Source organism: Brienomyrus brachyistius, chromosome 10, assembly GCF_023856365.1.
Source record: "Brienomyrus brachyistius isolate T26 chromosome 10, BBRACH_0.4, whole genome shotgun sequence".
NCBI classification, from domain to species: domain Eukaryota; kingdom Metazoa; phylum Chordata; class Actinopteri; order Osteoglossiformes; family Mormyridae; genus Brienomyrus; species Brienomyrus brachyistius.
The window spans coordinates 17,050,512-17,078,408 of NC_064542.1; the positions used below are offsets into that span (position 1 = coordinate 17,050,512).

General features: G+C 44.7%; 2 protein-coding genes across 6 annotated transcripts; one reads left to right on the top strand and one right to left on the bottom strand.

Moving 5' to 3' along the window:
- Positions 1 to 2,202: 2,202 nt before the first annotated feature.
- On the top strand, positions 2,203 to 21,398 carry rtn3 (reticulon 3). Of its 3 annotated transcripts, XM_049027903.1 has the most exons (9): positions 2,203 to 2,551; positions 5,856 to 5,903; positions 9,732 to 12,632; positions 16,225 to 16,432; positions 16,609 to 16,747; positions 18,007 to 18,076; positions 18,956 to 19,002; positions 19,246 to 19,304; positions 19,558 to 21,398. In XM_049027903.1, the coding sequence occupies exons 1-9, from the start codon at positions 2,461 to 2,463 to the stop codon at positions 19,598 to 19,600; spliced, it is 3,606 nt and encodes a 1,201-aa protein (XP_048883860.1). In that variant the 5' UTR covers positions 2,203 to 2,460; the 3' UTR covers positions 19,601 to 21,398. The 3 variants fall into 3 exon arrangements, with proteins under 3 accessions (XP_048883860.1, XP_048883861.1, XP_048883862.1); XM_049027904.1 differs by lacking the exon at positions 9,732 to 12,632 and having other exon boundaries at positions 2,209 to 2,551; XM_049027905.1 differs by lacking the exons at positions 5,856 to 5,903; positions 9,732 to 12,632 and having other exon boundaries at positions 2,210 to 2,551.
- A 452-nt stretch (positions 21,399 to 21,850) lies between these two features.
- zfta (zinc finger translocation associated) lies at positions 21,851 to 27,897 on the bottom strand. Of its 3 annotated transcripts, none has more exons than XM_049027906.1 (5): positions 27,399 to 27,897; positions 26,193 to 26,699; positions 25,183 to 25,518; positions 24,045 to 24,485; positions 21,851 to 23,956 (listed from the first exon to the last, which is right to left on the bottom strand). In XM_049027906.1, the coding sequence occupies exons 1-5, from the start codon at positions 27,532 to 27,534 to the stop codon at positions 23,526 to 23,528; spliced, it is 1,851 nt and encodes a 616-aa protein (XP_048883863.1). In that variant the 5' UTR covers positions 27,535 to 27,897; the 3' UTR covers positions 21,851 to 23,525. The 3 variants fall into 3 exon arrangements, with proteins under 3 accessions (XP_048883863.1, XP_048883864.1, XP_048883866.1); XM_049027907.1 differs by lacking the exon at positions 27,399 to 27,897 and adding an exon at positions 26,919 to 27,362; XM_049027909.1 differs by lacking the exon at positions 25,183 to 25,518.

Here is a 27,897-nt window from a genome sequence, read left to right on the forward strand (position 1 = left end):
TAAAGAGACTATGGTTTCTATTGTACTTATTTAATATCATCACCCCTGCTAATATCTTAAAGCAAAATTGTATTATTTAAGGATTACAATCCTTTGATATCAAATATTGAAATAATATAGTTTATTAATCCCCGTGGGTAAATTCTCTTTTTACCTACTCCTTGCTCTCCATAGGTGAGAGCAAGCTTGGCAGTGAAGGGCAGCCAATCCATAGCAGCACCCAGGGAACTGGAGGCTAACAGCCTTGCTCAAGGGCCCACAAACGTGCTGACGCCAGGTCTGAACAAGAAACCTTCTGATCACAGCCACACGCTGCTCGCCAATATCGGTAATGAATCACAAATATCCCACACTAAACCACCCCTAATCTGATCAAATTTTCATGTGAGACATTCATCACAACAGTAAGTATAACGAGTTTTTATTGGTCATGCTGAAAGTTTATTTAAAATGTAAAACAGCATAATTACCACACACGGTAATTAGGGTCCCAAACACACCCTGTCCTTACAGTAGGGTAGGGGGAGTTCACAATGACTAAACTTGCCAAGAGAGGAGGAGGGGGGGGAATAATCATACATTCCTGCCAGCCTATTGCTTGAAAGGGGATACAGCACTTTATTTTTCAATAAGGGATGGTCACATAATGTGAGCATGTGGCTCAGTAGGCTAAGACTGGCGGGTGATCGGAAGGTCACTGATTCAAGCCTGGCCTCAGCACAATAGTCACATATCCATGGGTCCTTCAGCAAGGTGCTTAACCCCCAGCTCCATGGAGACTTCTGCAGGTGGCTGCCCTTTGCTGCCAAGCTTACTCTCACCTGTCTGTCATGGAGGGCCAGATGTATGAGTGCAGGAGTATTCCAAACTATGAAAAAGATCTGGGGCTAAGTCAAGTTTACCTGTGGCTTGACTTAATTTTTTTTGTAAGGAAGATTTACATTGGGACTAAAATACTCAAGGCTGAAATACTCAAGGCTTCAATTTTGTAACATCGATAATGTTTTAAATGAGACAGGATACAAAACAAAGAAAGAGAAATGATTTGTGGTATGTCCAACTTTTGTAGCTGGTACGCAAAACTGACACCTCACGTAAATGTTTTTGCCTTCGACTTCTTTTAATTCGAAATGGGGAAAACAATCCAAAACGCCAAAGGTGCCGACTTCCGTCATGGCGGTGAATGATCTCTATGTTCTCACGGAAGCGGCCAGCAGAAGTGACGTGCACAGAAAGGAAGGTGTTTGGTCAGAATCAGACCTGTTGATTTAAAAACTGACTGCTTATCACATTATTTCTGGGATATGCAGTTTAAAATATTATCATTCAAATGTCATTAAGTAATTGCATTCTCGAATACAGCTTTAAAAACGCACAGCGCGCCACATGAATCGGCGAATGCTTACTTATTATGTATTTGAAATACGTAAGGCCAGTACTTGGATTCCGGTACAAGTACAACCAAACCTAGCTTGCATTTTAGAGAATCGCTTTTGTGATTGACATAGTCAAATCGAATAAAGACTGACACTGACATCTTGTCTGTTCTGAGGGGATTTTGAAGGCATGGGAACATATTTTCAAAAATAAAATAGCTTCGGTATGAGAATGAATAATATATTCATTACATTGTATTAATTGCATTCTATTTTATTAACGTGTATCGTTATTTCGAGAGGAGATGGAGAAATAAGAAAGACAATAACTAATTGCACATTTCTGAGTGAAGATTATTAGGTGCTCTAGTCTGAGAACGACTAGAAATTCTTTGAGTTCTGTAAAAAGTAATCTGGGTGCCAAGATCAGACTCAAGTACTACAACACTGAAAGAAATACGCAAGACACAAGACAGTAAAATCTAGACATGAACATAAGACAAAAACATATAAACACTTTATTTGGTTAATCTCCGGTCCGCCCCCCTTCCCACAGACGCTGACTATGACACGAGGTTTCAGAAAAAAAATGGATGGCGGGACCTGATTTGATGGGAAATATTGCGCAAAGTGTCAGTGGAATTGAATGAACAGATGGGTAGAATGTACAATTAATATATAAAATAATATATACAAAATATATAAAAAATTAACATTTATGTAGCTATATGACCCCCGGCGTCTGCTTCGTACGTATTCCACTATTAAATGACGGTATAGATTTAATTGAGAGCATACTCCTTTAAATGAGGTAGAGTATATGGTGACTCCCTCCCTGCCCTTCTTGTTTTGCACTCCCGAACTAGCGCTGAAGCAGTGCGCTCAGCAGCGGATCTCGGCTCGTATTAATGTAGGTGCGACAGTTACGGTTTGGCATACAGCTGCCGCTTATTCGCAGGAGAGGGGATATTGAAAGGGACCGCACGGAAAAGGGCTGAAGATACAAAGTAGCTCTGCGTCGTCAGAGGCTATTTGACTCACTTTTGCACCGCTACGAGCGTAGAAATATAAGTTGCATAGAAAAATGGCAACCCAGTCGGCTCAGATATCGTCATCTCAGGGGCTTGTCGACGGCTCCTCCGGTCCAAACTCGGCCAAAGACTCCAAGTGCTCGGGTAAGAGGAGGACCCATGCGTTAGCCTAGCTTTAATCCAATGTAGTTTCCCTTTTTCCCAAAATTGTGGGCAGTTGCTCAACTCGGCTGTAAAAAGTCATCTTTGTAAAACAGCGGCTTCTGACTTTGCCTTCTTCACGTTTTTATTTTGAAATATTTACATTTAAGCGTTTTTACAATATTATGCAGTGTATTTTCCTATAACAGACGACATTCGTTTATATCATTCGGTTATACTATTTTTGAAGCATTGTGTATCACTTTTAAGCTCCTATATATTTTTGCGCGTGCTTTGACGGCCACATCTTGTCGTGCATTTTTATTCTTTATTAATGAATAATGCACGTCAAACCAGCACATCGAGTTTAACGACAAAAACCACTACCTTCCCTAGACAGGAATTCTTGATAAAATTATTACTGTGTCGCAATTTGTAAGCTATTAGCGTTCTCTTTAAATGATGTTTGGATTATTAATAATAATATCAACAATAAAACATCGTTTTAAGTGAACACTAACAGCTATTATGTAAGACGCAAAGGGACGAAGGAAGATCGCTTTTCCTCCGGGCTGTGGTGTAATGGCCGCATATTGCGGCGACGCCAATCTGCACTGCAGATGCTCCGTAAGTGGGAGACTGCGTTGGGCGGGAGCGCCTCTTAAAGCAACCGCGTTTCTCATTATTACGCTACACCACAATTCATCTTTTCTGTTGACCTGTTTTGTCATATGTTTATATTCATTGTGCCTCCACCGACTGCACTTCCTAAGAAGATTTTCATTTCCGAGCGGTGCTTTTTTTAATGCTTGTGCTTTTTTATGCTTGGCCCACGCGGTAGCATGTCTTGGTGTTGCTGGAATATGCCATTGTCATACTAAACCTTGTCTCACTGTTCTTGAATACAAACGGTCTGATTTTTAACAGATTAATAGCCCCACTTCAGCTCTTGTACCTTGCTCTGTTTGTTCATTTTTTGTCAAAGAACACATGATGTAGCAGCCATGTATTGTGATTGAAGGTTAGATTTGTGGGTCACTTGTGAACATTTTAAGGGGATCTTGTTATAAATGGGTATTTATGTGGGCCAGTTCCGTGCACTATACTTGTTTGCCAAGACACATGGAAAATGTTAATGTTTTTACTGTAATTCATTGCCAGTAACAACTTTAACACTAACAAACCAAATGTGTTTGGGGGAGGGTTAGAGTCCATTTTAATATTTATGAAGATTTTTCTTGTTGAAATGCTTAAGAACATTGGGGGTAAAAATCAACAATAAGCTGTTAGTTTTTGAAGTTATTGATCCATGCAGATTAAATCTCCCCCCTCCCCTGCCCCCCCCCCCCCCCCCATAAATAACTACTTGATATGACACTGGCAAGGTGAAAGTGCTCTTGAACCATACAGAGGTTGAACCTACACCGTGCTTCGTCTTAAGTCCCCAGTGCTCTACTGTGCTGCCTGTCTGACTGCTTTACCTTGCTGAGGTCAGGGGCTCGGCGGGCAGACAGGGCCTGAGAGCCGCCTGGAGCCCCCTGGTGGGATGCCAAATGGACAGTAACCCTGCGCTTGCTGGCAGGCTGCCATCTGTGTCCAGGATGATTAAGTAAGGGGAGGGGGCTGGTCACTTAGGAGGTGGCACACTTCAGCACAAGTAGAAATGTTCAAGGCCTCATTCCTCCAAATTCCTTGCCCCAAATGCTACATGCTTACTGTCACTGAAGTCTGTATTACAGTCTTGGATGTACAGCAATTACCTCTATGGTGTGGAAGTGCCCCTCCCCCATTTTTTTAAATGATCAAATCCCTATCCTGCAAAGCAATTTTTTTTTCTCCCAGATACCTGTTAGTTGTATTTCATTTTTCTGTTCAGTCATATTTCCTTGTTTTTTGAATGGCATAGCTGAGACATACTGATATGCATGTTTTCTCTCCTCATTATCAGGGGTAAAGAGCCCCTGACATTTACATTAACTTTGAAGGTCACTAGCTGTGCTTGTTCATACATTCCTTGTGTGCTTTATGTATGGGTCCAGTATCAAAAGGCAGCTTCATAGGACAAGTAGCCTGGCAAGTTTCAAATACCCAACCTTTATTTTGTGTGTTGGTAGCAGGGTTCCGTCACAAAACTGAGTCGTCTTGCACGGTCGATAAGTCCCATGTGGCATTTTGAGAGAACGGCGAGTTCTCCTAGACGCCGAACCCTAACTCAAGTCTCCAAAATGGGCTGAGGCAGCAGTGCCTCCTCCCCTAGTGGGGTCTTGTGTTTCATGACTCTGCGTCCCCTGGAACAGGATCTTGGTGGCAGACAGGACTGTCCTCTGGGCAGGGCCCTGTTCAGGCTAAGGATTATGTGCATGGTGCTGTAATGTGGCCGTCAGTGTAAACATAATAACAAGAAAGCTGTTGGTGTTTATTTTTAAGTTTGATACGGATGTGCAGTGCTTTCTGGGAAGGGACCCTGTGCGAGTAGTTTTCATGGGGTTTCGAATGGGTTTGACGTCAGCGGCAGCATGATCCCTGCTGCTGTAACGTTAACAAATCTGCATGCGTCTATTTCTAGGTTCCCTTGGTTGTCAAGCCCCTTGGTCTCTGTGCTTCTGTCAGGTTGGTCCCGGGTGTGGCCCATGCTTTGGGTGTGTTCACAGGATTAATGTGGAACCAGCTGGATGAGACGAGCTTCTGGATAGGCTGGAATGTGGGTGTTCTAGTATCTGGTTCAAAAGCGTAACCCGCTCTGCCTGTCTGATACTTTACCCTGTCACACCTTCCCTTTCCAGGATTTGTCCTTCATGTTAGTCATTGACTTGTAATCCTGTGTGTTCCACCTTCTTGTGTTCCTGGGGGGCAGGGGGAAGATGCAGCTTATACTTCAAATGCTTGTCAGCAATGAAAGTGACCCTTGGATCATGCAACCACTTGAGAGAATGTGACACTATGAAGTCCCAACCCACTGTCGCTATTTACTTAGCACGTCCGTTCGCGTTTGTCTTTGTTTTGTAAGTCTCTTAGAAAAATGTGAATTTATTATTATGCTGCTTTGGTGTTCAACCTGCACATTTTTAAAATTGTTTTTTTTTCCCCTTTCCCCACACCCAGTATGTAGTTATACTGTTTTAACTGGGAATTGTTTGGTATATGGAAGTGAACTTTGGCATTACCTTGTATTGTTCAGAGTAGGTTTCATAGAGTTGTCTCCCACTGCTGTTGTGCTGTTTTCCTTTAGCACAAGCTTGGGTAATTGGGGGGGTGGGGGTCTTACCACTGTAGGTTTCTTATTCTCCTTTCCCTTTTATTTTTTCAGATTCCTTTCTTTCTTCTTCGCCTGTATCTCTCATTCAGTCTCCTCAAGGCAAGTGTTTAGTTCTCTTGTGCCCCGCGCCTGTTCTTTGCGACGATCCGCCTCTGTCTCTCTCCTCTTATTTGCTTTTGCTCTCCTTCCCCTTGTCCTGCTGGGCTGCTACTTTTTTAAAAAGCTCCACACATCCTTGGTGCTTCTATACTCTACCCACAACCTGGCGGTGAAATGCAGCCTAAAAACCAGTCATGTCTCCCGTAATCCCATCTTCCTGAGTGGGTGTGTGAGCTGACCCCCCTCCATGTCTGTCCCCTGTTCTAATACCGTAACAGCAGGGTGGCCCCAGCTCCAGCTCGGAGGACCTCCCACTTTATGGTGTGGGAGCAGTTCTTTGGGTCAGTCCCCAATCTGCCACTGGCATGTCAGTGAGGTGTATCTTTTTATCCAAAAAAAAAAAAATCCATTGAGTTTCAAATTTATGGGCAGCAATAACATTTTCAATATTCTGAAATAACAATGACTTTCAGTGTATGCTGCTTTTTTATTGTCAGCTTGTGGTAATAACATTAAAATAACATTTTAGTACACATATTACCCCTCACTAAGAAGCAGGCTTTACTTGCAGAAAACATCATTTAGATGTTTTGGGTCTCAAATCTAAGATTGGCTCCATTGGATTTCAAATCAGCTCTTTGCATTGGGCCCCCACCTGGAGGTGTGGTATGAGTATATGAACGTCTTCAGCATAACTTCCAAGCCCCCTGCCCCCAGGTTCTTGGTCCCCCAGCGCTTTGATTGCCTTCTGCTTCTCGCTTTTGCAGCATTGCATGTTGCCACTTCTGGCCTCCAGCTTCAGATGACCCTGGAGCCTGGGTTTATTTTTCACCTCAAACCTTTTGTATGTGTTTTGTCCACAACACAGCAGCTTATTGAGAGATGCTACTTCCGTTCTGCTGTCATGAGAAGTGCGGGTCTCTGCAGGTTAATGTTAAGGAAGGGCCCACACTCAGTCAGACATCTTCTAAAGTGCTGTTTGATCATTTTCTTGGCAGAGGACAAAGGCTGACATAATGCTCAATGTTTCAATGCAGTCTGCCGAAGTGCTTCGCACAGTACCTTATGTTCCCCTTAAAAATTGAACTAAAGTGTCTGCTTAGACACTCTGTTAGTCTGCAAACATATTTGCGATGGAATTCACATTTTGGTTAGACAGTGGTACGTTTTGAAAGCCTGCTGGTATAATTGAAATTTGTCATGTTACAAATGGATCCATTCGGGTTAAATGGCAGACTCCACACTATGTTGTGTTTGATTTATTACGAAGGAAATGTGTTGAGCACTCTTGAATTTTCCACTGCCAGCGCTTAGGGCACATACAGACTTGGGTAAACTTTTTTTTTTGTGTATGTTCACTCAAAAAATGATTTTTTAAAATTTATTTTATTTATTTATTTATTCCCCCTCCCCCCCCACCGGCACAAATAGTGGGAGCCAGGGCTCCATGCTAGCTATTTCACCAAGTAGCACACATGCTATTAAGTTATTTTGTAGCACACTCATTACTTAGGTCCCCCTAGGTAAATTTTCATCGATCAGGGGGGCTCCCTTGATATGTTACAGTGGAACTTTGTTTTGCAATTGACTGCAAATGTATTGGTGTCTTAAACCATTCTCTATTGAATTTGTATCTCGTAGAATCTTCCCAGCTTTTGTCATCAGTGCTAACAGCACTGCTGGCATAATCGTTACTTCCTTCTGAGACAATTTCATCTTCTTGGTCCTCTGTATCAGCATTCCACTTGAAATAATTAGTGTTTCATTTTTCATTAGCTAATACCATTATCGTTAATAACTTAAGTGATTAAGCATCCTGGGAAATGCTTTGCTTTCTTTGCTTTGCCCGCTCAGTACTGGGTCATTTAGCAGTGTAATGCATGTTGAGTATTAGTTTTAACCTGCATAACTGTTAAGTCAATTCAGTGTAGCTTTCCAAAAAGAACTACAGCTAGTGGCGTCATTGCTCAGTCCAATTCACACACTCAGGAGGGAAGTTTTTTTTTGTAGTTCTCTCACATTGACTTTTAGCTGCACTAAATTTCCAGTGTGCACTGGAAATGTCACACTGTAGAAGCCTGGCAGGAACTATGTGAACATTTCTCAAGGAGTGAAGAATACTGAATAGGGCGCGTGAGGGCGGATGGACACCTTGCAGCCTGACTCATTCCATGAGTGCATTTCCAACAGAAGCTTGGTGGGATAAAAATAGTTGCAAGCCAGAATAGTGCTATAGTCACAAAGTTTGTGTTCAAGGTTTGTGCATAGGAGGACTTGGCTCTGTGTGCGTCTGTGTGTGTGCATGCAAAAACAGTACAGCTAAATATGATTTAATGGCAGCTACAGCAAGAAGTTACTATGACCTTGGCTATACAGTCATGTGACACTTGGCGTGTCTAGCGGCTCCCCGTGGGCTGGAAGGTGACTGACATCCTTCAGATGCCCTGGCACCCTCTGAGATATCTCCAACATTCCTGAGTCAGATAAGATATAAATAACTGTGTACACACAGTATAAATTATGCCTAACATTTACATGCTAAATCAAATTTATACACTCTTCCAAAGTATATTTTGCGTATATAATTATCCAGATGCCTTTTCTGTTGCTAATAGAAATTATATAAAATGTTGGTAAATTGATCAATGCCTCCATTTGGATACTGCCGATAAATTTTGAAATAGGCCTACATCCACAAATTAACATTCTAGTTGCATAAGTGTTTATATGTTATATTGGACAAGTTTTTAAGTGGTTTTAGCACAGACAGGTCGCATAGAAACCTTTTCAAAATGTGGAGTATTTTCGTCACGAGTCGCCTTTGTTAGCAAAGTGTTCCATGTTATCTTGGTTTGAGCACTCGAGCTGCACGGTTTCTTATTCCCTAAATAAGAAACAGCTTAAAATCTTTGTGTGAGCATAATTTTATCCATTTTTTTTCTGTTGAGTAAGCTTGTAGTTCTTCACTTTTAAAAGATTAAGCATGGAGAGAACTTCAGTAGTTATTGACCTCTGAACTTCGTACAACTGCAACACACAATTGTTCTTCAGTCTGCTTTTGTTGTACAATAAGTCTTTTGATCCCATGAACTAAGCCACTGTTAATATTATCAGTGAACTTGGCAATCACAGCCAAAGAAAATCTGCTAAGGAACAAACTAGGATCCTTTAATTGATTTCTGTGTTGTTCGGTCATTTTTGTTAAGCATTGATCCCAATTCAAGGAAAAGAAAAATCCCAAAACCAACAGATTTGATTTAAATACAGTTTAGCCATTGTCCTGCTAAAAATGAACAAACATTCTCGGGTAGTTTTCAGAAGCCCTTAATTTAGCGCTTTGTTTCAGTAGTGTGATTGGCTTTTTATTATATGCCATGTAAGTCACTTGTCTGTCCTTTGAGGAACTTTCTCAATGGGAAGCTTTTAATTTTTTATTTTTATTTTTTTTATTAAAGTTGTGGACATAGTACGCAGCAAGACTCCATACACTGTTAGTACCCCATTCCATGCATGACTGCATGACCTATATTGGATGGTACTGTACTGCACAGAGCAACTGCTCCTCTACCGTAGTGTGCTGAAGATAGTGGTTCTGCTTCTGGTTCTGTCTTATGACGTTGATTTGGTTGAAGTTAAAAAAGATGAGAATATTAAATACTGGATTTACATATCTTGGTTGATCTACTTGGTGTGGCCCCCCTGTGATTTTTTTTGTATTTGATAGAGCTACAAGCAGAGACCACTGGTTTTATTTATATGCATGGGAGTTGAATATGCATCTTGAATTTTTTTATTGTTTTGTATTCCCCTCCTGCTTGACAATTGCAGGTGAAAGGGTCCATCAGGGACCTGGTGAACCTACAGACATGATACCAACCTCCCTTCACTTTCGCTCTCAACCTAATTCCTTTACTCCAGTTGCACTCGGCAGCCAGTCACTGGGAAATGCAGGTGAAGGTATTGGCCACTGTACAAAGGACAAGCAGAAAAATATGGAGATCCGTGGGATAGATTCTCCTTTCACTGGAGCTGCTCCAATTTCTTCTGTGCAAGGCCCCTCTACTGGAACAAAAACCGGTACTGGGCCACTGTGGGATGACACATCTCCTATTAAGACTTCTCCTGTATCTGAAAGAATCAAAGCATTGGAAGCTCTTGCAGCAAAGAAGGGTGAAACTGACACCTGGAGCGATGGAGGATTCCTTCACTTTAAGGAGCGCCACTATGAGAAGTCTCCGACCGAGTTGTCCTCTCTGTTCCCAAAGAAGGACACATCCCCAGACCAGTGCTCCCCAGAATCACCTTTTGAGGTTTTGGGGGACACACAGCGGGGAAACGATTTTGAAGACACGGCAGACTGGATGCGAGCTCACTTGCCCCCCGCACCCGACTTTGATACTGTCCCAGAGCTCGAAATCAAGGCGGCTACAGACTTTCTGGTATCCAAGTGTCTTCACGAGTTTGAGGAGACTCAGGCAGAAACCACAGTAGTGGCAAGTGTTCCTGATGAATTCATGGATGTTCCGAGAGAAACATTTCAACAGATGGAACAAACCAGTGAATCAACTAAGCAGAGTAGTGTGGAAGAAGAATCTGAATTTGACATGAGCTTTTTACCCACTGCCTACATATGGGACAAGCAAGAAAAAATAGATGATGAGATAAGGGGACTTCCAGCACTTGATGAATCAAAGCTCCCTCCTTCCCCTCCCCCTCCTGCTGGTTTTGGATCCCCTACGCCCCCTCCCTCTCCGCCTGCCTTGCAACTTGATGCTTTGCCGGTGAAACCTGCTCCCTGGAGTTCTGACATGGATCCTGTCGAGATTGTAGATTTGGACAGCTCAGGAGAGTCAGATGATACTGTGATTGGAGAGGCGGTGTCTGTTAAAGCTCCTGTATGTAGTAGTCCTGTGTCTGACCTTGAGGACCCCATCACTGTTGCTCCCTCGGCAGCTTGTGGGGAGAAGGAAAGTCTGCCGGCTAAGCAAGAGAAGCAAGCAGTTTTGGTGCCTATTATAAATGTAATTGAAACTGATGAACCGGCTCTAAGTGATGAAGAGGAGGCAGAAGAGGAGGGTTTTCAGGTTGTCAAAGATATAGATAAAGAACAGCCCAAACCACCTAGTTCAAATTTTGAAGAGGAGAAATCGGAACTACATGAAGATTCTGTTGCACAGAATCTGCATCAACAGAATGCCTCAGAGGATGAGTCTCCTCCATCAAAGACCATTTTAGATACTGACGCTTCACCCCTTGATTCTCTTGCTGAGATTTCACTTCAAGATCAAAGTAATAAACCTGACACTCAAACAGAAAATGCATCTTCTGAAAATGTGCTTTCAAAGGAAATTGCCGGACGTTCTGTAGTTTCAGAACAAATGGAATATTCAAACGTAACCCAAGTTCAGTTTTTCACACAAGAGAATGCAAAGACTGGAAATGAACCGGCTCTCTCCACAGTGCAGTCTTCAGACCAACTTCTAGAAAAGTCATCGGAGTTGCAATTTGCCATCTTTGATCCAGCAAAACAAATCCCACCTGGTGACTTAGCAAATAGTGTTGCTGAGAATCCTTCCATTACCTTGCCCTCCTCTCCAGAAAATATTACCCCTCATACTGTGCTGGAAGATGAACCAAGTAAAGATGTGTCAAGTAAAACTTCAACAGCTCAACTTATTCAACAGGATGTGAATAGCACTGAGCATGTTCCACAATGTGACACAAAGCTTGAAGCTGAGATCTGTCCTCCTGGCATTAAAAGCATGTCCATGGACATAGAGTTAAGCTCAGACATTGGTTTTAATGTTCTTTCCTCTGATTCTCCTGTACAGAATTGGGCTGAGTGTGTGCCATTGAGTGCGTCTTCTGGTGTAGTTTGTAACACTACCGAAACTGAGACAGATTTTGCAGATGATCTCAAAGTAGTTGCCAAAGACTTCCTTCCAAATCTTGTAGGAGGAAAGCCTTCACCTCAAGCCATTACCCCAGATTCACTTTCAGGCTTGCAGAACACTCCCCAGAATGTTCATTGGGAAATGTCGACTGAACTTCAGCCAGACCAAGACACGGTTTCAGAAATTAGTTCCCGTAACCTGGGGAAGGTTGAGGTCCCAGCAAGCCTGAGTAGTGAGGATGTCTTGACCTCACGTGAGTCTGGATTGTTGCCAAAATCTGTTGTGGATCAATGGCAAGACAATCAACCGGAAATTTCTCAACCAAAACAAACTTCCCCAGAGACCATGAGTGACCCTGAAAGCCCTGAGCTAGAGTCCTCAATTTCTGATGCAACTGACAGCTTTGTAGAGTTCATGAGAGAGTGTCTGAAATCACGACAGGATGGGGAACCTATTGATGTCGGCAGCTGTCGCATGGGTACTGAGGAGTTTCCTAAAACTGATGCACAGTCCTTTCATTCCCCACCTGCTATGGTTTTGGATCTGGAACAAGAGCGTCTTACTATATGTGCCCTGAAAGAGCTGGGCAGCAGTCAAGAAGAGGATGAAGACCTGCCCATTGAGAAGAGCTCCCAAGAAACACCCAAGGAAGGAACCGCTGCCCTACTAACATCCCAACTACAAACGATGGGCACTGCTCCCCGTCCGGCTCCCACTAGTGAGCCTCTTGTCCGAGAGTCTACAATCGAAGAGGTAGACAGGATCGACGCATGGGTGACTGATGCTTACCATCTTGCAGAGCATGCTTTGACAGCAATACTAACCCACCTGTCAGGTAACATCTCTCTCCTGGGCATTTGGCCTGCTAACTCCTCACACAAGCAACACTGCTGCTTTGCATAATCTACTTGCTGTATCTTACCTAAACTGGTACAATTGTAAATGGAATCTGTGGTCTAAGATTGAATTGTGTGTTTTTAATGAGGTGAATCTGTCAATGAGTATGTGTTAGGATAATGGGTAGATGCAACAATGGATTTATGTGACTTACCCAGTAAAATGGTAACCACCTCTAACAATTGAATAAAGACTGAGTATCTTTATTAGTGTGTATACCATATAACAATGTATAACATGTATATAGGGCTGGGGGGATGGGTGTCTCTCTATGTGTCACTTGAAAAAGCTAAATTTCTTTTTACACAGCAGGTTTTTCGTTATGACCTTTTTTAAAGAACAGAAATGTTTTAATTTAGCTTTAGAGAAACACTACAGACAGCTTGGCTTGTTTGTATTTGATACTTCGGCAGCTTGAAGGAGGTGGTAGGTGAAAACGGTACCAAAGAATCTGAAGCATTTAGAAGGTCAAAGTTCCTTGAAAAATTGTATTACTCTGGGCAACATTAATTCCCCTCTCTCATTGCTTGGAGTTTTGTATGGGCATGTTCAAGAAAAGTAAATGTAGTTTTAGGTCTAATACAGGTCAACATTTCCAGGATTGAAGAAATGGTGCATTAAATTATATAATTACGTGGTGATTTTTATTATATCTTAATGTACTGCCATTTCAGTCATTTGTTCTGGCCATATATTACTCAATGGAAAGTTTATAGCCTGTCAGGGGTTGTCTGCCCCCTGTAAACATGCCCTCGACGCAGGTATAAAGAGGACCCTTCTTGCGTGTACTGTTATGTGGATCTATATTTATAGACCGCTATGGTAGCTGTCACATTCATGCACACCATTCCTGCCACCCATACATCAGCCTGAACATGTTTACTAAATGTGTCTTGTTCTGCTATGATGGTGTCCAAGAACTGCATCAGTGACACAAGCTTGAGCCAAGGAGGTCGATATTGTCCCTGAGCACATGATGCACATTGTGTATATTCTGTTTGAGTTGTGCTTATTTTAACCACCCCGCAATGTGGTTTGTACACTTAACGGATGCTGATTGTATCTTTTCGATTAGTGGATATCCTATTGTATATGGGAATTTGGGGCTGGGGTGATCTATTTTTTAAATTTTTTTTTTAAAAAATTTTATTTTATTAAACTGACAGTGTATTTAGATCTCGTTTACCAGTCACACACCTAGTACTTTTTCACTGCCACTAAGAACCGAGCTATACTCGACCTGTACCTCAGATTGGCAAACGAGTATGCAAGCCATTCCTGAGCTGTAACCGTGCCGACACGGCCTTTACCACGTCACCTGATGGTCACCACCATCTGATTGGTCAAAATGCGCAGACACACCGGTGTTCTGCACATGGATTATCTGAAGGAAAAAGCATATATTCTATGTATTTTATTCATCATTTATTAGTATCACACATCCATGATGCGTTCCCAAAAACTTGGAACTTGAACATTTCCAACTCGTACTTAAGGAGAAAAAATAAGTATTGAACAACTGAACAGAATGGATTCGTAAATATTTAGGCAAACGAATTCTAACTCTACTAGCGTTTGATGCTTGCATAATATGGCAGTTCTCACAGATGTGCTAGGGGGAATTAGCGCACAGTGTATAGCGATAATCACTCACAGTAAAGCATGATGTACACCACGTAAACGGTAAATAGGTGTTTTTTTTAGTTTTATATCGCTGTCACTCTCCAAACTCGGCAATGGCTTTACTGAACCGACCCTTTTGCAGTGGAAAACCAAAGTGAGCTGGAACTGTGCTGTAACTAGTCTCTTTATGGTACAGCTCAGATATGGGTATTTATAATGGCAGAAAACCATGTAATCACCATGTAATTGCCTGTTAACTGTAAGGGCCCTTTCATTCTTCATGTGCACAACATTTGGGATCTTTCAGTGTGAAGTGGGTTTTTTTAGATAATGACAAAATGCAGTTGTAAGGTTTGTAAGATGCTTAGTAGATGAGCATCAGCTAAAGCTAAACACCAGATTCACTTTCTTTGTAGTAAGCACGTCTAACTAAATACTGTGTGGATGTAAGGATGATGGAGAAGGTGCACTGAGCTGAGCTGCAATGAGGTCATGCAGGCAGAACTGGTGCTGTGCCTTTAAGAGCTGCACCGTGCCAGTGCTGAAAAGCAGGCCACTGCGGCAGCACTACCACTGGGGCACGCTGCTGCAGTTTGGGCCTGCTGCACTGAGTAAGGGGAGGGGCTGTCAATTTGCACTGCTTCTTGTGGTTAACCCCAGAGCATGCTGGGATGTGACCGGATCCCTGAGGGTGCCGGGCATGTACGTGCCCTCATCACTGACGACCCCATGAGAACCTGGCTTACTGGAATTTCAATCTCTTAATCTTTAAATAGGAAATATCTTTTAGGATCCTGCCCCTCTAAACTTATTTCTTCTTTCTAAATATACCAGCAGCATCTTGCACAGCAGAATAATTGAGCTGGGATTTTCCTTTTTTAAATCTGCAGTTTACTTCACGCTGTAGCTCTTTTTTCCCTTTTTTCTTTAACTGCCATCGGTTTTAGTCGTGACTGAACAGGTAAAGCAGCATGACTTTACATGTTAGTCTGAGGGGGTAGTATGGAATGGGAAAACCGGAATTTACTCCTGGGTCGCAGCATATTTTTACCCAGAGTTTGACAATTAGCAGCATTAACATTTTTTACAGGAGTGAGATAATGGTACTAATGACTCTGAATTGGCTGCTCTTCTCCATTTAACTGGCTTGGCTTCCTTGAGCGGCTGTAATTGTGAGAATTCAGCCTTCATGTCCTAAAGGGTCAGCCTGATGTACAGCGCGTGAGGCCTCAGGATGGCATTGTCACCTGGCTTTGAGCAAATGCTGCGGAAGCATTTGGACATGTGCTGTGGGTGCCTCCCTCACACTGACGGGAGGGAAGGAGGAGCAGGTATCTGCCAATGGGTAAATAAAATGCAGCTGGAAAGTTGTATAGTGGGGCCACTGCACATTCGTGGCAGGGATTCACTGCCTTTCACCGATAACAGCTTGAGCTGGTATTGGACATGCACTTCCACTTGGGGGGTCCACCTCACTAAAATGAGACCCACTGTGTTTAACTAACCCCCTCCTCCTTGTTTGGTACTCCTCCAGAGTCTGCTCTGTAATTTTATAATGACAGGGTGTGTGTGTGTATCTATGCAGTTGCACAGGCACACAAATCAGCAGCTCACCAAAGCTAGGGGATCAGACTTGATCTCATTGGCTCTTACTGGTTTTTCGCCCCAATCTTGTACCCTCTGCTTACAGTAAAGTACAAAAAAAAAATGTCAAGGTCAGAATGGTGCTAATCGAGGTAAGAGGCTAATTGAGGTAAGAAGCTGGTGACTTCCTGCACTGAGGAACGTGAGTAATCTCCATGGTGTTGGCAGGCTGCTTAATTTGTATGAGGATCGATTGGAATTTCTGTGCCTCATCTCTTATCCGTAACTATGTATGCTCTTTCTCTCCCCCATCACTATCCTAGTACGAGACCTGGTGTATTGGCGAGACCCCAAAAAGACGGGTGTGGTGTTCAGCGTCTCCCTGCTGCTGCTGCTCTCCCTGGCCGCGTTCAGCATCATCAGCGTGGTCTCATACATCCTGCTGGCCTTGCTCTGTGTAACCATCAGCTTCCGTATCTATAAATCCGTCATCCAGGCTGTGCAGAAGTCCAATGAGGGCCATCCATTCAAGTGAGTTGTGTGGGATTAACCTTTTAGTACTTGACGGGACTAATTGCAGTAATATACTGTTGAGCATGTGTAATTCTGCAGCCGGTTGTTCCCCCCTTGAACAGGAAGTCCTCCTAGCAGCAGTTTGTCTTGAGGTTTAGTCTGTGAACTTGAGCTGCCTCCTGCTCCCTCCCCAGGGCCTTAATGGAAAAAGACGTCAGCGTGCCCCCAGAGACCTTCCGCAACTACGTGGACACCAGCCTGTCCTACATCAACCAGGGTCTCAAGCACGCCAGCCGTCTCTTCCTGGTGGAGGATTTGGTGGACTCCATCAAGGTGTGACATGCCCCCTCTGTCTCGCTGCCCTCCTATATGTGTGTTACTTCAGTCCTTGGCCATTCCCACAGCTGTCCAGCCTATTTATATCACTTGCAGCAGGTCAGATTCTGTTTAACCCTCTGGGGTCTAGGGGTAGGGAACACACTTTCACTGACTGGGGCATGGTCACACAGTTCATTCAATATCATAATTTATTTGCCATGAATTAAGTTTATTTCTTGTTTTGGCATTGCATTCATCTTAATCTGTACTTTGTAAATATGTCAGATTTATGTGAAGTTTGTAATTTGACATCAAAGTATAGACATTGCAAAATGCAGTTTGGAACACTTGCAGAAACATACAAGTACATAGTAAGCAATGGTGGCAGTTTCTTTTGATCCCAGATATATAACTGTAAGTCTTGGCTACATGAAGATGACTAAATGGTGTAGTTGCAACATTCAGTTGGATAAAAGAAAAACCTAACTCGCGTCACTATTTCTGGTATTCCATTGAATATTTGGGGGCTCTCATGTGTGCATGAGCCATTCACACCTGGCCACAACCCCACCCCACCCCCCCCTTTTATGGTGCTGATGGGGATGTATCTGGATCGCATTTCACCTTTGCGTTGTTCATCTAATTACCATTCAAATGCGATTTGAATATGTAGCTATTTAGAATGTGAATAGCGATCTTCAGGTGAGAGCGGCACTACACGCCCCCCATGCAGGTAAAACAAAAAAGGTGATGTGGTTTACTTTTTTGCCTATTTAACCTAATTTTAAAAACTTCCGACAATGGACATTTTGAAGAGACAGATTATCGTTTCTACAATAAAATTTCGGTGAGTTATGAGCTGAAATGCATGAGAAAGATGTGCAGCATCGCTGACGATGCCGTCAACCCCAGAGGGTTAAACCCTCCCCCTCCCACAAGGCCAGGACAGTAAGCAGAGCTCCCTGGCTGTTACCTTGCTCATAGCTGCAGTGTAGAGCCTGTGATGTTGTGGCAAAATAGGCAAGATCATACTACCTGCAAACATTATGGCCCGTAACCATCTAGTAGTAAAGGGGACAGTTTTGCATTGCAGGAGTTTTGAGGCTAGTTGGTACCTTCCCTAGGGGCAGACCAGGTCGATGTCCTATTTTTTATTTTTTTGTGTGTGTGTGTGATACAGAAAAAAGGTTGCTAGGCACCCTTAGGATTAGGATGCAAAGGTCAGCATGTGCTTGAATGAATGGGCGTGATGACACGGTGCCTTTGCTGTCCAGCTGGCGGTGCTGATGTGGCTGCTGACCTACATCGGCGCAGTGTTCAATGGCATCACTGTACTCATCCTGGGTAAGTGGCTGCGTCGACCACACTCTACAAACCACGGGGCGACTAACAGAAGGTGCTGTAAGCAAGGCAAATGGGCATTAATCATATCAAATTAATCATAGATTGGAACATTAGAATTAACTGATTAATTGTCATTGCTGACACACCACAGCACACAGGGCACAACAACGAATCCATAATTGCATCCTCTGCATTTAACCCATATGTGACTTTTGTGACATAGCAGGGGGCAGCTAATTCAGCACCCGAGGACCAGTGCTTGGGGGAGGTAGCTTACACAGGGTACCTCAGTCGTGCCTTGCTGGTCGGGGAATCGAACCTGCAATCTTTCACTTACAAGTGCGCTTCCCTAACCATTAAGCCACCACTGCACATTCGGGATGAATTACGAGGAACACAATGTCATTTTAACTTGTTTACTTTCAGCATATTATCCCTCACAGAGCATAATATCCAATCTAGGTAGCCTCTTTTGAAATAGATTATTATATCTTTCTGTTAATGTTCATGAAGCGGGTTTCTGGACTGCGGGGGGGGCCCGTCACAGCAGCCAGAAGGCTTACTGGCTGAACTGGTCACTGCCTCCGCAGAGGCTTCTGGGTCTCTGCTGTGATTCTAGCATACAGGCTGTTTTTGTTCTAGTTTTTGGTTCATGGGATGAATATAGACTAATGGTGTTTCATAGGGAGACATTCTGCTTCTCTTTCCCTCTGTTTTCCATGGCAAGCTGCCTTTGCAAAATTTGTACTAGTTTCGAAGGCAGCATCTGCTTAATACCTTTATAAAAAGCAGCATTTTAAAATTTGTAAATGACTCTTCCACAGACACATCCCATGTTCTGAATGTTCTAATTTTATTCTGTTCTGCCATTTCTTTTAGCTGATATTCTTCTCTTCACCTTGCCCTTGTTGTATGAAAAGAACAAGGTGAGAATATTACCTTTTGGGCAGCTTGAAACATTTGAACAGTATTAAGTAAAATGTCTAGTTACAGCATTATTTCATAGATCAAAAGTATTAATAGACGGGTGTTACCGTGAGGAGCCTCTGGTGGTGCCCTCTAACGATAATTTCAGAAACATGATGGTCAAGTCATGGTCTTAAACGACATCCTTTTGATTTTTATATACCCTATATGGTGCAATTTCACTTTTCTCCTTGTACCACCAGACTCAGATTGATAACTATGTGGGAATTGCACGCAATCAGATCAACACCCTGATCTCTACGTAAGTACTCTACAAATTACTTTGCATCATTCTGTCTTGTCTGGATTTGTCAGGAAACCATAGTATATATTTTTTTCTAATTAATCTGAAATTTTCGTACAAAAAAATGCTGCTTTTTTAATGGGAATATTCTAAAATGTGTTTAAGCCATTGAGGTTCTGAAGTTGCTTTGTGTGCCTGAGCCCATATTGCTTTAAGTCTTTGGTCAGTTTAAGTTTTTGCCTGACTTTATTTTTTTGTTTTGTTCCATCAGGTTGCAAAAGAAGCTACCAGGAGCGAAACCTAAATCTGAATGATCACCCCTGCGCCTCCCCTCCCCCCCCCCCAGTCCCCTAGCTGGTTCATTTCCCCAGCCCCACCCTATCCTCCAAACTCCTGCACCAGTCTCTCAGTCTGCATTGAACCAGCTAATAAGAAGCTTATGTTAAAGTTAGTATTTGTCCGTCGTGCCTGAGCTATATGAGCATCGTGGACAGACTGCCGGAGCCGGCGTCAGCCCTGCACTTTGTCCTGAGGGTGGTGAAAATGCCGGCAGCTAAACTGGATGCTGGTGCAAAGAACAAGGCAGGGTTCGTGAACTAGACTGAATCTATGACCTGGTTTTGCAGTGACTGGGGGAATGGTGGGGATTGAACTACATTTTGCGCTTACTTGCGGAGTAGTATGACATGATAGGAAAGTGGTGTGCTTAGTATGTAGTTGCGATATAGGTCTGGTTTCCCCCTGTCCGTAGGTTGTGAGGGATATCTTCAGCAGACTTTGTTGGAGCATAAAACATTTTTTTTGGTCACAATCATAAATTTAGAGACTGCTTTAGGTTTTTTTTTCTTTTTTTCTCAGTTTGGTCTTTTCAGCCTGTCTGTCCTTTTTGCCCTGATTTAACTTGTTTATCTGTATTGACCTGCAATGCACTGAATATATTGCAAAATGAACAAATATCTTAAAAGAAGGAACCAGCTGTGACGTATTTGGTCTAGTTCTTTCTTTTTTAGTATGTTTATGTACATAGGACTGTAATAGGCTTTCTGATAAGGAACATGAAGATAAATCATTTTTGGAGAGATTCTTTCTCATGATGCCATCTGTCACAGGCCCCCTCTAGCATTATTATTATTGTTATTTTATTACTATTACTACTATAACTACTAGTAGTAAAGTAGTAGCTGCTTCTTGTGCTTCGGCTGTGGCCATTCGTTGACTACATGAAAGCTCCCTGGCAGACGCACCTTCCTTCCTGATGGTGTAAGTGGCCCAACAGAAACACGCCTGTGTAGAACATCATCAAAGTGACGTCGCTGCATCCAACACGGCAAACTGTCCACATCTTGCACTCTGACTGCCGTGAAGTACACAGAGCACGTTTATCTCCAGACCGTTATGGATGTATCGGTGCTCACTTGCATATATCTAAGCATCGTCCAGTTTCATCTCCTGCCTGAAAGGCTGTCAGTGTGTGTTGGGAGAGCTTTGCTAACCCCCGGAGCCTCTGAGCTGTATATATGTCACTAGCCTGTTCGCACGCGGCCTGAGAACGCTACTGAGAAGGATCTGTTCATGCTTTGTTCCTTTCATAAGCATAATTTAACTTTGCGTGTGACTTTTCCCTTAAAGCCCACCCTGTTCACACATCTTGCCTACAGGAATTCATAGGTGTTCTTAATTATATAAGCTTTGATCTGCTGTGTAGGTTTTTCTTTGTTGTCTTTAGAATCTTTTCTTAAGGCTAAGGAAGCTAAATTTTAAGATGCCTATATATATGTACACAACACCCTACTCCAAATTAAGAATTATTTTCAGCCATTGTTACTGCCGTGTTTCTCTTAAGGAGTTTGGATGGGAGAAAATAAATCTTTTTACCTGCTGTCCCACCCCTGTAGCATGCTGCTTTTACTCTTCATATCTTTCGGGTGAAGCACTTCCCTGTTGCGGCCGGTCTAGCTTCAGGTTCTTATTTGGGTAATTTGTGTTTACTTATATTCAAGTTATTAGGTATATAGCTCATTATTGGGAGCTACGGGAAGGCTGGTCAACATGAGCAGAGCAATTGTTCTATACTGGTGTCAAAGTGCTATTAATAAAATAGTTATAAAAACATTGTATTGTGTGGTGTGTGTGTCAGTCCAAAAAAAAATCCAGAACATCTTAAACGCCATGTACATTATGTATAGGGCCTCTGTGTTTTCGATAAAAGCAGATTTTACAGCTGTTGTAATCATTTCAAAGCTTATAAATATGGCTTTTACCTCTGTTTAGTACCCGTCTACGTGATCTGTGCCCTGAGTGCATTCCAAGTTCTTGTATATCTGTTTGTACAACAGTGTTTCCCAACCTGGTCCCTTTGGACCTCCAGACAATCTATGTTTTTGCTCCCCATAGGGGAGCTGGAAGGGAGCAAAATCATGGACCGTCTGAGGTCCCCAAGGACCGGTTTGAGAAACATGCCCAACTACTAATTTAGTCTCATTGATATAGGCAGTTGGAGGATGACAGTCTGTTAGGTGGATGGTTCATGTTCTTGAAGTGTTTCTGCACCAGACAAACTCTACTTCCAAAGTCCATTTTTTTTAATACAAGATTATTTCAGGAAAAACATACACAAACAGAACTTGAGATAAAGGGGTGGATGGAGGTAAGGGATGCAGAAATGAATCAGGCCAACATGGTCATTTCTACAGTCATTTGGTATTTCTGAAGATGCAAAGGTCCCAAAATGAGAGTAATGCCTGAAGTGCATGCTTTAAAGATCAGGGATCAACTTCACTTAATATATAAATAAATATTTTCAAAAGATTTTAAGAAACCTCTCTCCAGCCTTTTCATTTCAGTGGCCCTCTAGCCTAGGAAGTTAATCATGAAGCAGGTTTTTGACGTAGGTTCAGAATGATTTAACATGGATGTAGAGCTGTCAGTTCCTGGAGTTTGGAAACCCTCTGGAATGTGACTGTTTGGGGTGGTTAAACCAGCAGCCTCCATTTTAATCACAAGGGCTGTTAACCCCAACCCGCCATGAAGAGGGGCACTTTTCACTGGTAAGCTTAATGAGACGTGAAAATTGAACCCAGCTGTCAAACGAGCACAGCAGATAATGACCCCTGAGAGCACTGCTATACTGAATGGGTTGGAAAAGGAACACATTGTAGAAGAAAAATTAAACTGGGCGTGATTACCAGATCTGTCCAAGTGCTTTAGCAAATGCTAAATGATATTTTCAGTTCATCTATTGACTTTTTTTTCCCTCTCCGGTGCCTGGGAACGAGGCAGGCTGGAACCTGCAAGGGACAGCAGACCTTCAGTCCAGGCTTCCCACAAAAATGCTCTCAGTCCCACTATTCAGAATTCGGAAACTGAGATTCACCCAAGAGGATGGTGAGCACTGGGGATTTGCGGCCTGAAGCCACACTAGCGCATACCTGAAGCTGCGTCCCAGCAGCGTGACCGGCCGCGAAGGTTCGGGGGGCTGTTACCCAGGCCTCCTAACCTACGACAACTTGAGTGAAACAGCAAGGTGGCCAGCTGGAACCCTCCTGACCCTCATCCATTCAGGGGAAGGTCTCTCCATCCTGTTAATACGTACGACCCATGATTGTCCAAAATCAAAAAAAAAAAAAAAAAAACACGATGTCTGTAACCCCAAAACAATTTGGGCAGAGAGCTCTCCACGTATACAGCCGCCTGTTTACTGAACACTCCTGACCATCAGCATAGCAGATATCATGCAAATAATGAACAAAAGCTTATATTCATTTAAAATTATGATTTGTAAATGTTCTGGAAGGATGGAACTAGTGCAGCTGGCCTACATGCACATCATTTGGTACGTGCACGTCTGAATGAAGGTCATAGTTCAGTACAATTCAGTTTATGCTGGGAATGAACCAATTATATTAATCAGTTCCAGCTTCTTAGAATCAGTCTACTAACTGACTGTTCTTTGAGGGCAGCCTCCAGACCGTTCTTTCCGAGTTGTAGACTGTGCTATTTCAGGCTGTTTTTTTCTGCAGGGTCTCTTTTTCTGGGTCCAGGTAGTGCAGGTGAGGAGGAGCAGCCTCCGTTCTACATGGGAAGTACAGGAGAGTCATACTCCAGGAGCGGACTGCTCAGTGTGGCAGCGCGCACCCCTTGAACAATCCGCTGGTGCACGACCGTCTGCTCCTTCGAGGGGCGAAGGACCATCGCGAAACGCAGGCGAAATATCCGAGACACCTTCGCTAAAGGTGGGACTCAGGAGGCCAGGAGCCCTTCCAGAGCCGCGTGCCCATGGTCACCGGCTGAGAAGCAGTCGTCAGAGTGGACAAAGTGCAGCGCCGTCTGGTTGTAGCTAAGCAGGGCCTGCTGCCGCTCCTCGGCACTGAACTCCATGGAGTGGGGGTGCACCTGCTGGATGTGCCTCTTGATGGTGCTCACCTTGAGCGTGGCCAGACCTGCCCCGCACACCATGCAGATCAGCCCGTGTCGTCGGCAGTCGTAGTCCATCAGGTAATCCACACGCCAGCGCACCTGGTAATTGCGGCGCTGGTCCTTGCCCGGGTAGTGTCCGTGCCGACCGACCGGCCCATCTTTGACAGAACCCCCAGGGAAGCACCCGTCGTTCACGTCCGGCGTCCCCGCAGTGGCCTTGCCCCTCTTTGTAGCAGCTGCTGAAGGAGGAGTTTCTGCAAAGAAGGGGACACGAGGGATTATTAAAGTGTTCCAAACTCGACAAAGTGTTCCAGGACAGGTGGCTGACCGTCCTGCTCTTACCTTCTTTTACTGGGGGGGCTGACGACTTGGCCCAGGCAGCTACTAATGCCTCCCGCTCATGCCGGCTCAGGTTCGCCGTCTCCGGGTGGCAGTCCTGGATGTGACGGCGGAAGCAGCCGACACGCGTAGTGGGAAGCGCCTGCGAACAGACCATGCAGACCACGCCCCGACTATCGGCCCCGTAGGCCACCAGGTAGTCCATACGCCAGACCCTCGCAGAGCTGTCCTGCCGGATCCTGGCCCGAGGCCGGAAGCGAGGGCCGCTCCTTCTCGAGGCCTCGGGCTCCCCTAGAGCCTGGTCGCCGTTCTCCCCGAGCCGCCTGCAAGCAGCGGAGACACTTGCCACATCCCGGGGAAACATCTCGTCGTTGTCGTCGTTGTCGTCCTCCTCAGCCGTAGGGTCCAGTTTGTCAGAGCTGTCGTCCCGCAGGGGGTCCGACTCTTGACACCAGACAGAGAGAGACGGAGAGCATAAGGTTGAGGGGCATTACATTCCCTGGAAATCTGTGGCCATAAACAAGTGGACCCTGAAATATTCCAGAAAATGGCCAGACACTCTAGAAGAAAAATGCTTTTATTGTCACTGTACAGGTAGTAAGTACAACAAGATGCAATCTTCTGGTGAGATCTTCTGGCCTTCCAGTGAGACACACAGACACATGTGAGACCAGTGCTTGGGATCAGAGTTTGGGTTCAGCTGTCTATCCAGCACTCTGGAAGGAGTTGAGGTAAAGGGCCTATTCGAGAGTCATATGATCACTCTGTCAGCCGTGGGATTCGAAGTGGTGACCTTCTGGGCACACATTCCTAACCCACAGAGCCACACAGCACCCCAGTATGCAACCTTCAGATCTGAACTCAGTTGCACTTTCAGTGTATAAAATGACATTTTCTCAACACAAGACAAAAATACCTCCATCAGTCAATAATTTGTCACAGAATGGAAAATGTGGCGTCAAACCTTTATCCACGACTATAACAAGTTTTCACGCGGTTTAACCTGCTCAAACAAAAATTCAGGTTATTTGGTTTTAAGGTGACTCCGCCTGTGACCCCCTCCTGTAACTGAGACACGGACAGAGGATTCACTTCCCCCCCCCCCACCCCACTCCACTGACATCCCAGACCTACCACTCACCCTGCCTCTGTGCCCAGGTCTGCAGGATGCAGTGCTTCTCCTCCGCGCTATACACCAGCGAGTTGGGGTGCGCGTCCAGCACATGGCTCTTGATGTGGTCCAGGTGGAGCGAGGGCAGCTGCCCGCCGCACACCATGCAGAGCAGGCGGCCCGCCTCCGCCTCATACTCCATCAGGAACTCCTGGCGGAACCAGGCGTGGAGCGAGTCATTCAGGTAGCGCTCCAAGGTGTCCACCGGCGGACCTGGGGGATCCCTGACCTCGGAGCAGGGTGGAGAAGTAACGGAAGCACTGTCGGGTGGAGACTGCCATTTGGCTGCACCACTGCCAGGTTTCCCTGAGTGGAAACAGAATATCCACATCCATCAGCTCTCCTACTCAGCAGCCCAATAAACTTCCAAAATGTGCATTATTAACTCTCCTAACTGCTCCTCCAGTGGAGTTGCAGGGGTCAGGAGAAGCAGCAAAGGGCACAAGATGGGAAAATGCCCAGGAGGGGACACCAGTCCATCACATGGCAAAATCGGTCTCACACTATGAGCTGTTTAGGAATGCAAATTCCACTAACTGCAAATGTTTAGCCCATGGGATGAAACCAGTGTATCCAGGGAAACCCACACATCACAGGGTGAACATGAGAACATCGTGTGGCTCTGTGGGTCAGAACTCCATGTCAGTGATCAGAAGGTCGCTGGTTCAAATTCCGTGGTTGACAAAGTGATGTCACTGTTGGGTTCCTGAAGAAGGCCCTCCAACCGCCCTGAGGACACGGTGTGAACCTGCTCTCACATCCACACTTGAAAAAAGTGTCTACTAAATGAATGTGAATGTAACATACGAAGAATAGGAATGGCATTCCAGGCCTCACTGCTGAAGATCAATAGTGCTGGCCAGCTCACATTCTTGCTCATATAATCAGTTGAATAAATTGCTAATCGAATTATGCAGCAATTTAAGATATACGCCCAATAAAAACATCCATACTTAAATCCTTAAAGCCCAACGCTGTACCTGTGGAGCGCCGTGCACAGTCCAACATGTCTTCTGTGCATTGGTCCTCCAGGGGGCGCTGTCGCCCCTCCATCCCCAGGTGGCTCTCCCATCCAGACCGGATGACCTCCTTGTCAGCTGTACTCCAGAGCAAGGAGTCTGGGTGCTTCTGTCGAATGTGTCTCTTGATGGTACTGAGCTTGAGTGTGGCCAAGGAGCTGCCACACACCATGCAGATCATGCCGTGCCGCCGGGGGTCAAAGTCCATCAAGTACTCACTGCGCCAATACTCGTGGTAGTAGCGTCGGTGGTCCCGCCCGGGGATGCGACTGAGGCCAGGCCTGGAGGCCCTCTCTGAGCGTGACTGTGTTGACTTCCGCTGTGATGGCCCAGGAGCTGGTGATAGGAGGGGCGGGCAATTGGGACCCTCTGTAACGCTCCAGTAACTCGTACCCGGGGAGTAAGGGGGCGTAACTGGGTCATCCTTAGGTCCGTCCTCACCACAACCATTCATGACGCCATCCTCAGCTGAAACACATAACACATCTCTGTAAGCCGCGTTGTAGAAGTGTTCATGCGATGATACGTCTGCCGCCTGTTATTCGCGCAAAGGCCTCATTTTATATCACATTGAAGTATAAAAGCGCAAGCCCCACCCAAACTGTGACTAAATCCATTACTCCTAACGCGCAAAAATGTGACTCTTTTTTAAGCAAGGCGGTTGTAATTACAGGACGTGTTACTTGCTTTTTTCATGTCCATAAATAAGTATATTAAAACAACACACGGCTTCAAAAAAGGCAGCTCGTCCATCTGACTGTTTAACCAGACAACTCCAAATCCGCTTCAAGTGCTGCAATGCATTTGCAAGGTATACAACGCACGAAACGTCTCCAGGACGGATTCTGCACAGTAATTATGAAATGTATTTAATTAGAATGCGATCTGACGATCTCATTAAATTTTTTTCTTCATTTTCATGTCCGCAACGCGTCCCGTGTGTGTAAAGGGGGCGGCGACTTGTGTGATAATACCACAGGGCTCCGCTGGGTGGCGCCCGTCGCTCACAGCTGAGCAGCCAGCGTCTCCGTTTCGTCTTTGTTTATAAAGGAGCCGGGGAGACAAGGGGCCATGCCGCTTTAATGGAATTGTCCGTTACACGGATCACCCGCTGCTAAAGTGTGCGCGGCAAAAGCGAGTTGAGAAATATAGAAATCGGACGTTTACCTTCTGAACAGAGCCTCAAGTCGTCCCGCCCTTGCGCTGCTTCCTCCTCGGCACTTATTATTAATGAGACGGAGTCCGTATTTTTTACGCACGGGTGGACCCGGGACTCCGATTCCCTCGGCCCGGTTTCCTCCATGGCTGTACAATGCAGCAGTTTCGATCACCGTTCCTGCTTGCTCAGTGACTTACACGGCGGCCACGGAGAGTGACTAACACTGATCATCCGGCAGGCCCTTTACGAAGAGATGTGAAGCACGCATGCACCCATAACTGAGCGGCGTGTTGTCTCAACGCGGCACCCCTCCCCCCGCACGCTCGGCGCAGGAGCCAAGTTAACTTTTCTGATATATATCAATACGCAACTGGGTCGCTCCTAGCGCCGTTTTCGAGCCAGCAGGAGTACGCGTGTGTTGATCACGGTTAGCTACAGTGGCCTCCTGCATGGATTTAATGCTCAGCTTGTCTTCAGGGTGGGGAGCCGTGCTAGGGGCCCCTGGGG

Excerpts from the sequence above, each read along its gene's own strand:
- rtn3 (XM_049027903.1), top strand. The coding sequence starts at position 2,461 with ATGGCAACCCAGTCGGCTCAGATATCGTCATCTCAGGGGCTTGTCGAC. Across the intron at positions 16,748-18,006 it reads ATTTGGTGGACTCCATCAAG|CTGGCGGTGCTGATGTGGCT; the intron begins GTGTGACATGCC and ends TTTGCTGTCCAG. Across the intron at positions 18,077-18,955 it reads CATCACTGTACTCATCCTGG|CTGATATTCTTCTCTTCACC; the intron begins GTAAGTGGCTGC and ends CATTTCTTTTAG.
- zfta (XM_049027906.1), bottom strand. The coding sequence starts at position 27,534 with ATGGAGGAAACCGGGCCGAGGGAATCGGAGTCCCGGGTCCACCCGTGC. Across the intron at positions 26,700-27,398 it reads CTTGAGGCTCTGTTCAGAAG|CTGAGGATGGCGTCATGAAT; the intron begins GTAAACGTCCGA and ends TATGTGTTTCAG. Across the intron at positions 23,957-24,044 it reads AGCCCCCCCAGTAAAAGAAG|AAACTCCTCCTTCAGCAGCT; the intron begins GTAAGAGCAGGA and ends CCTTCTTTGCAG.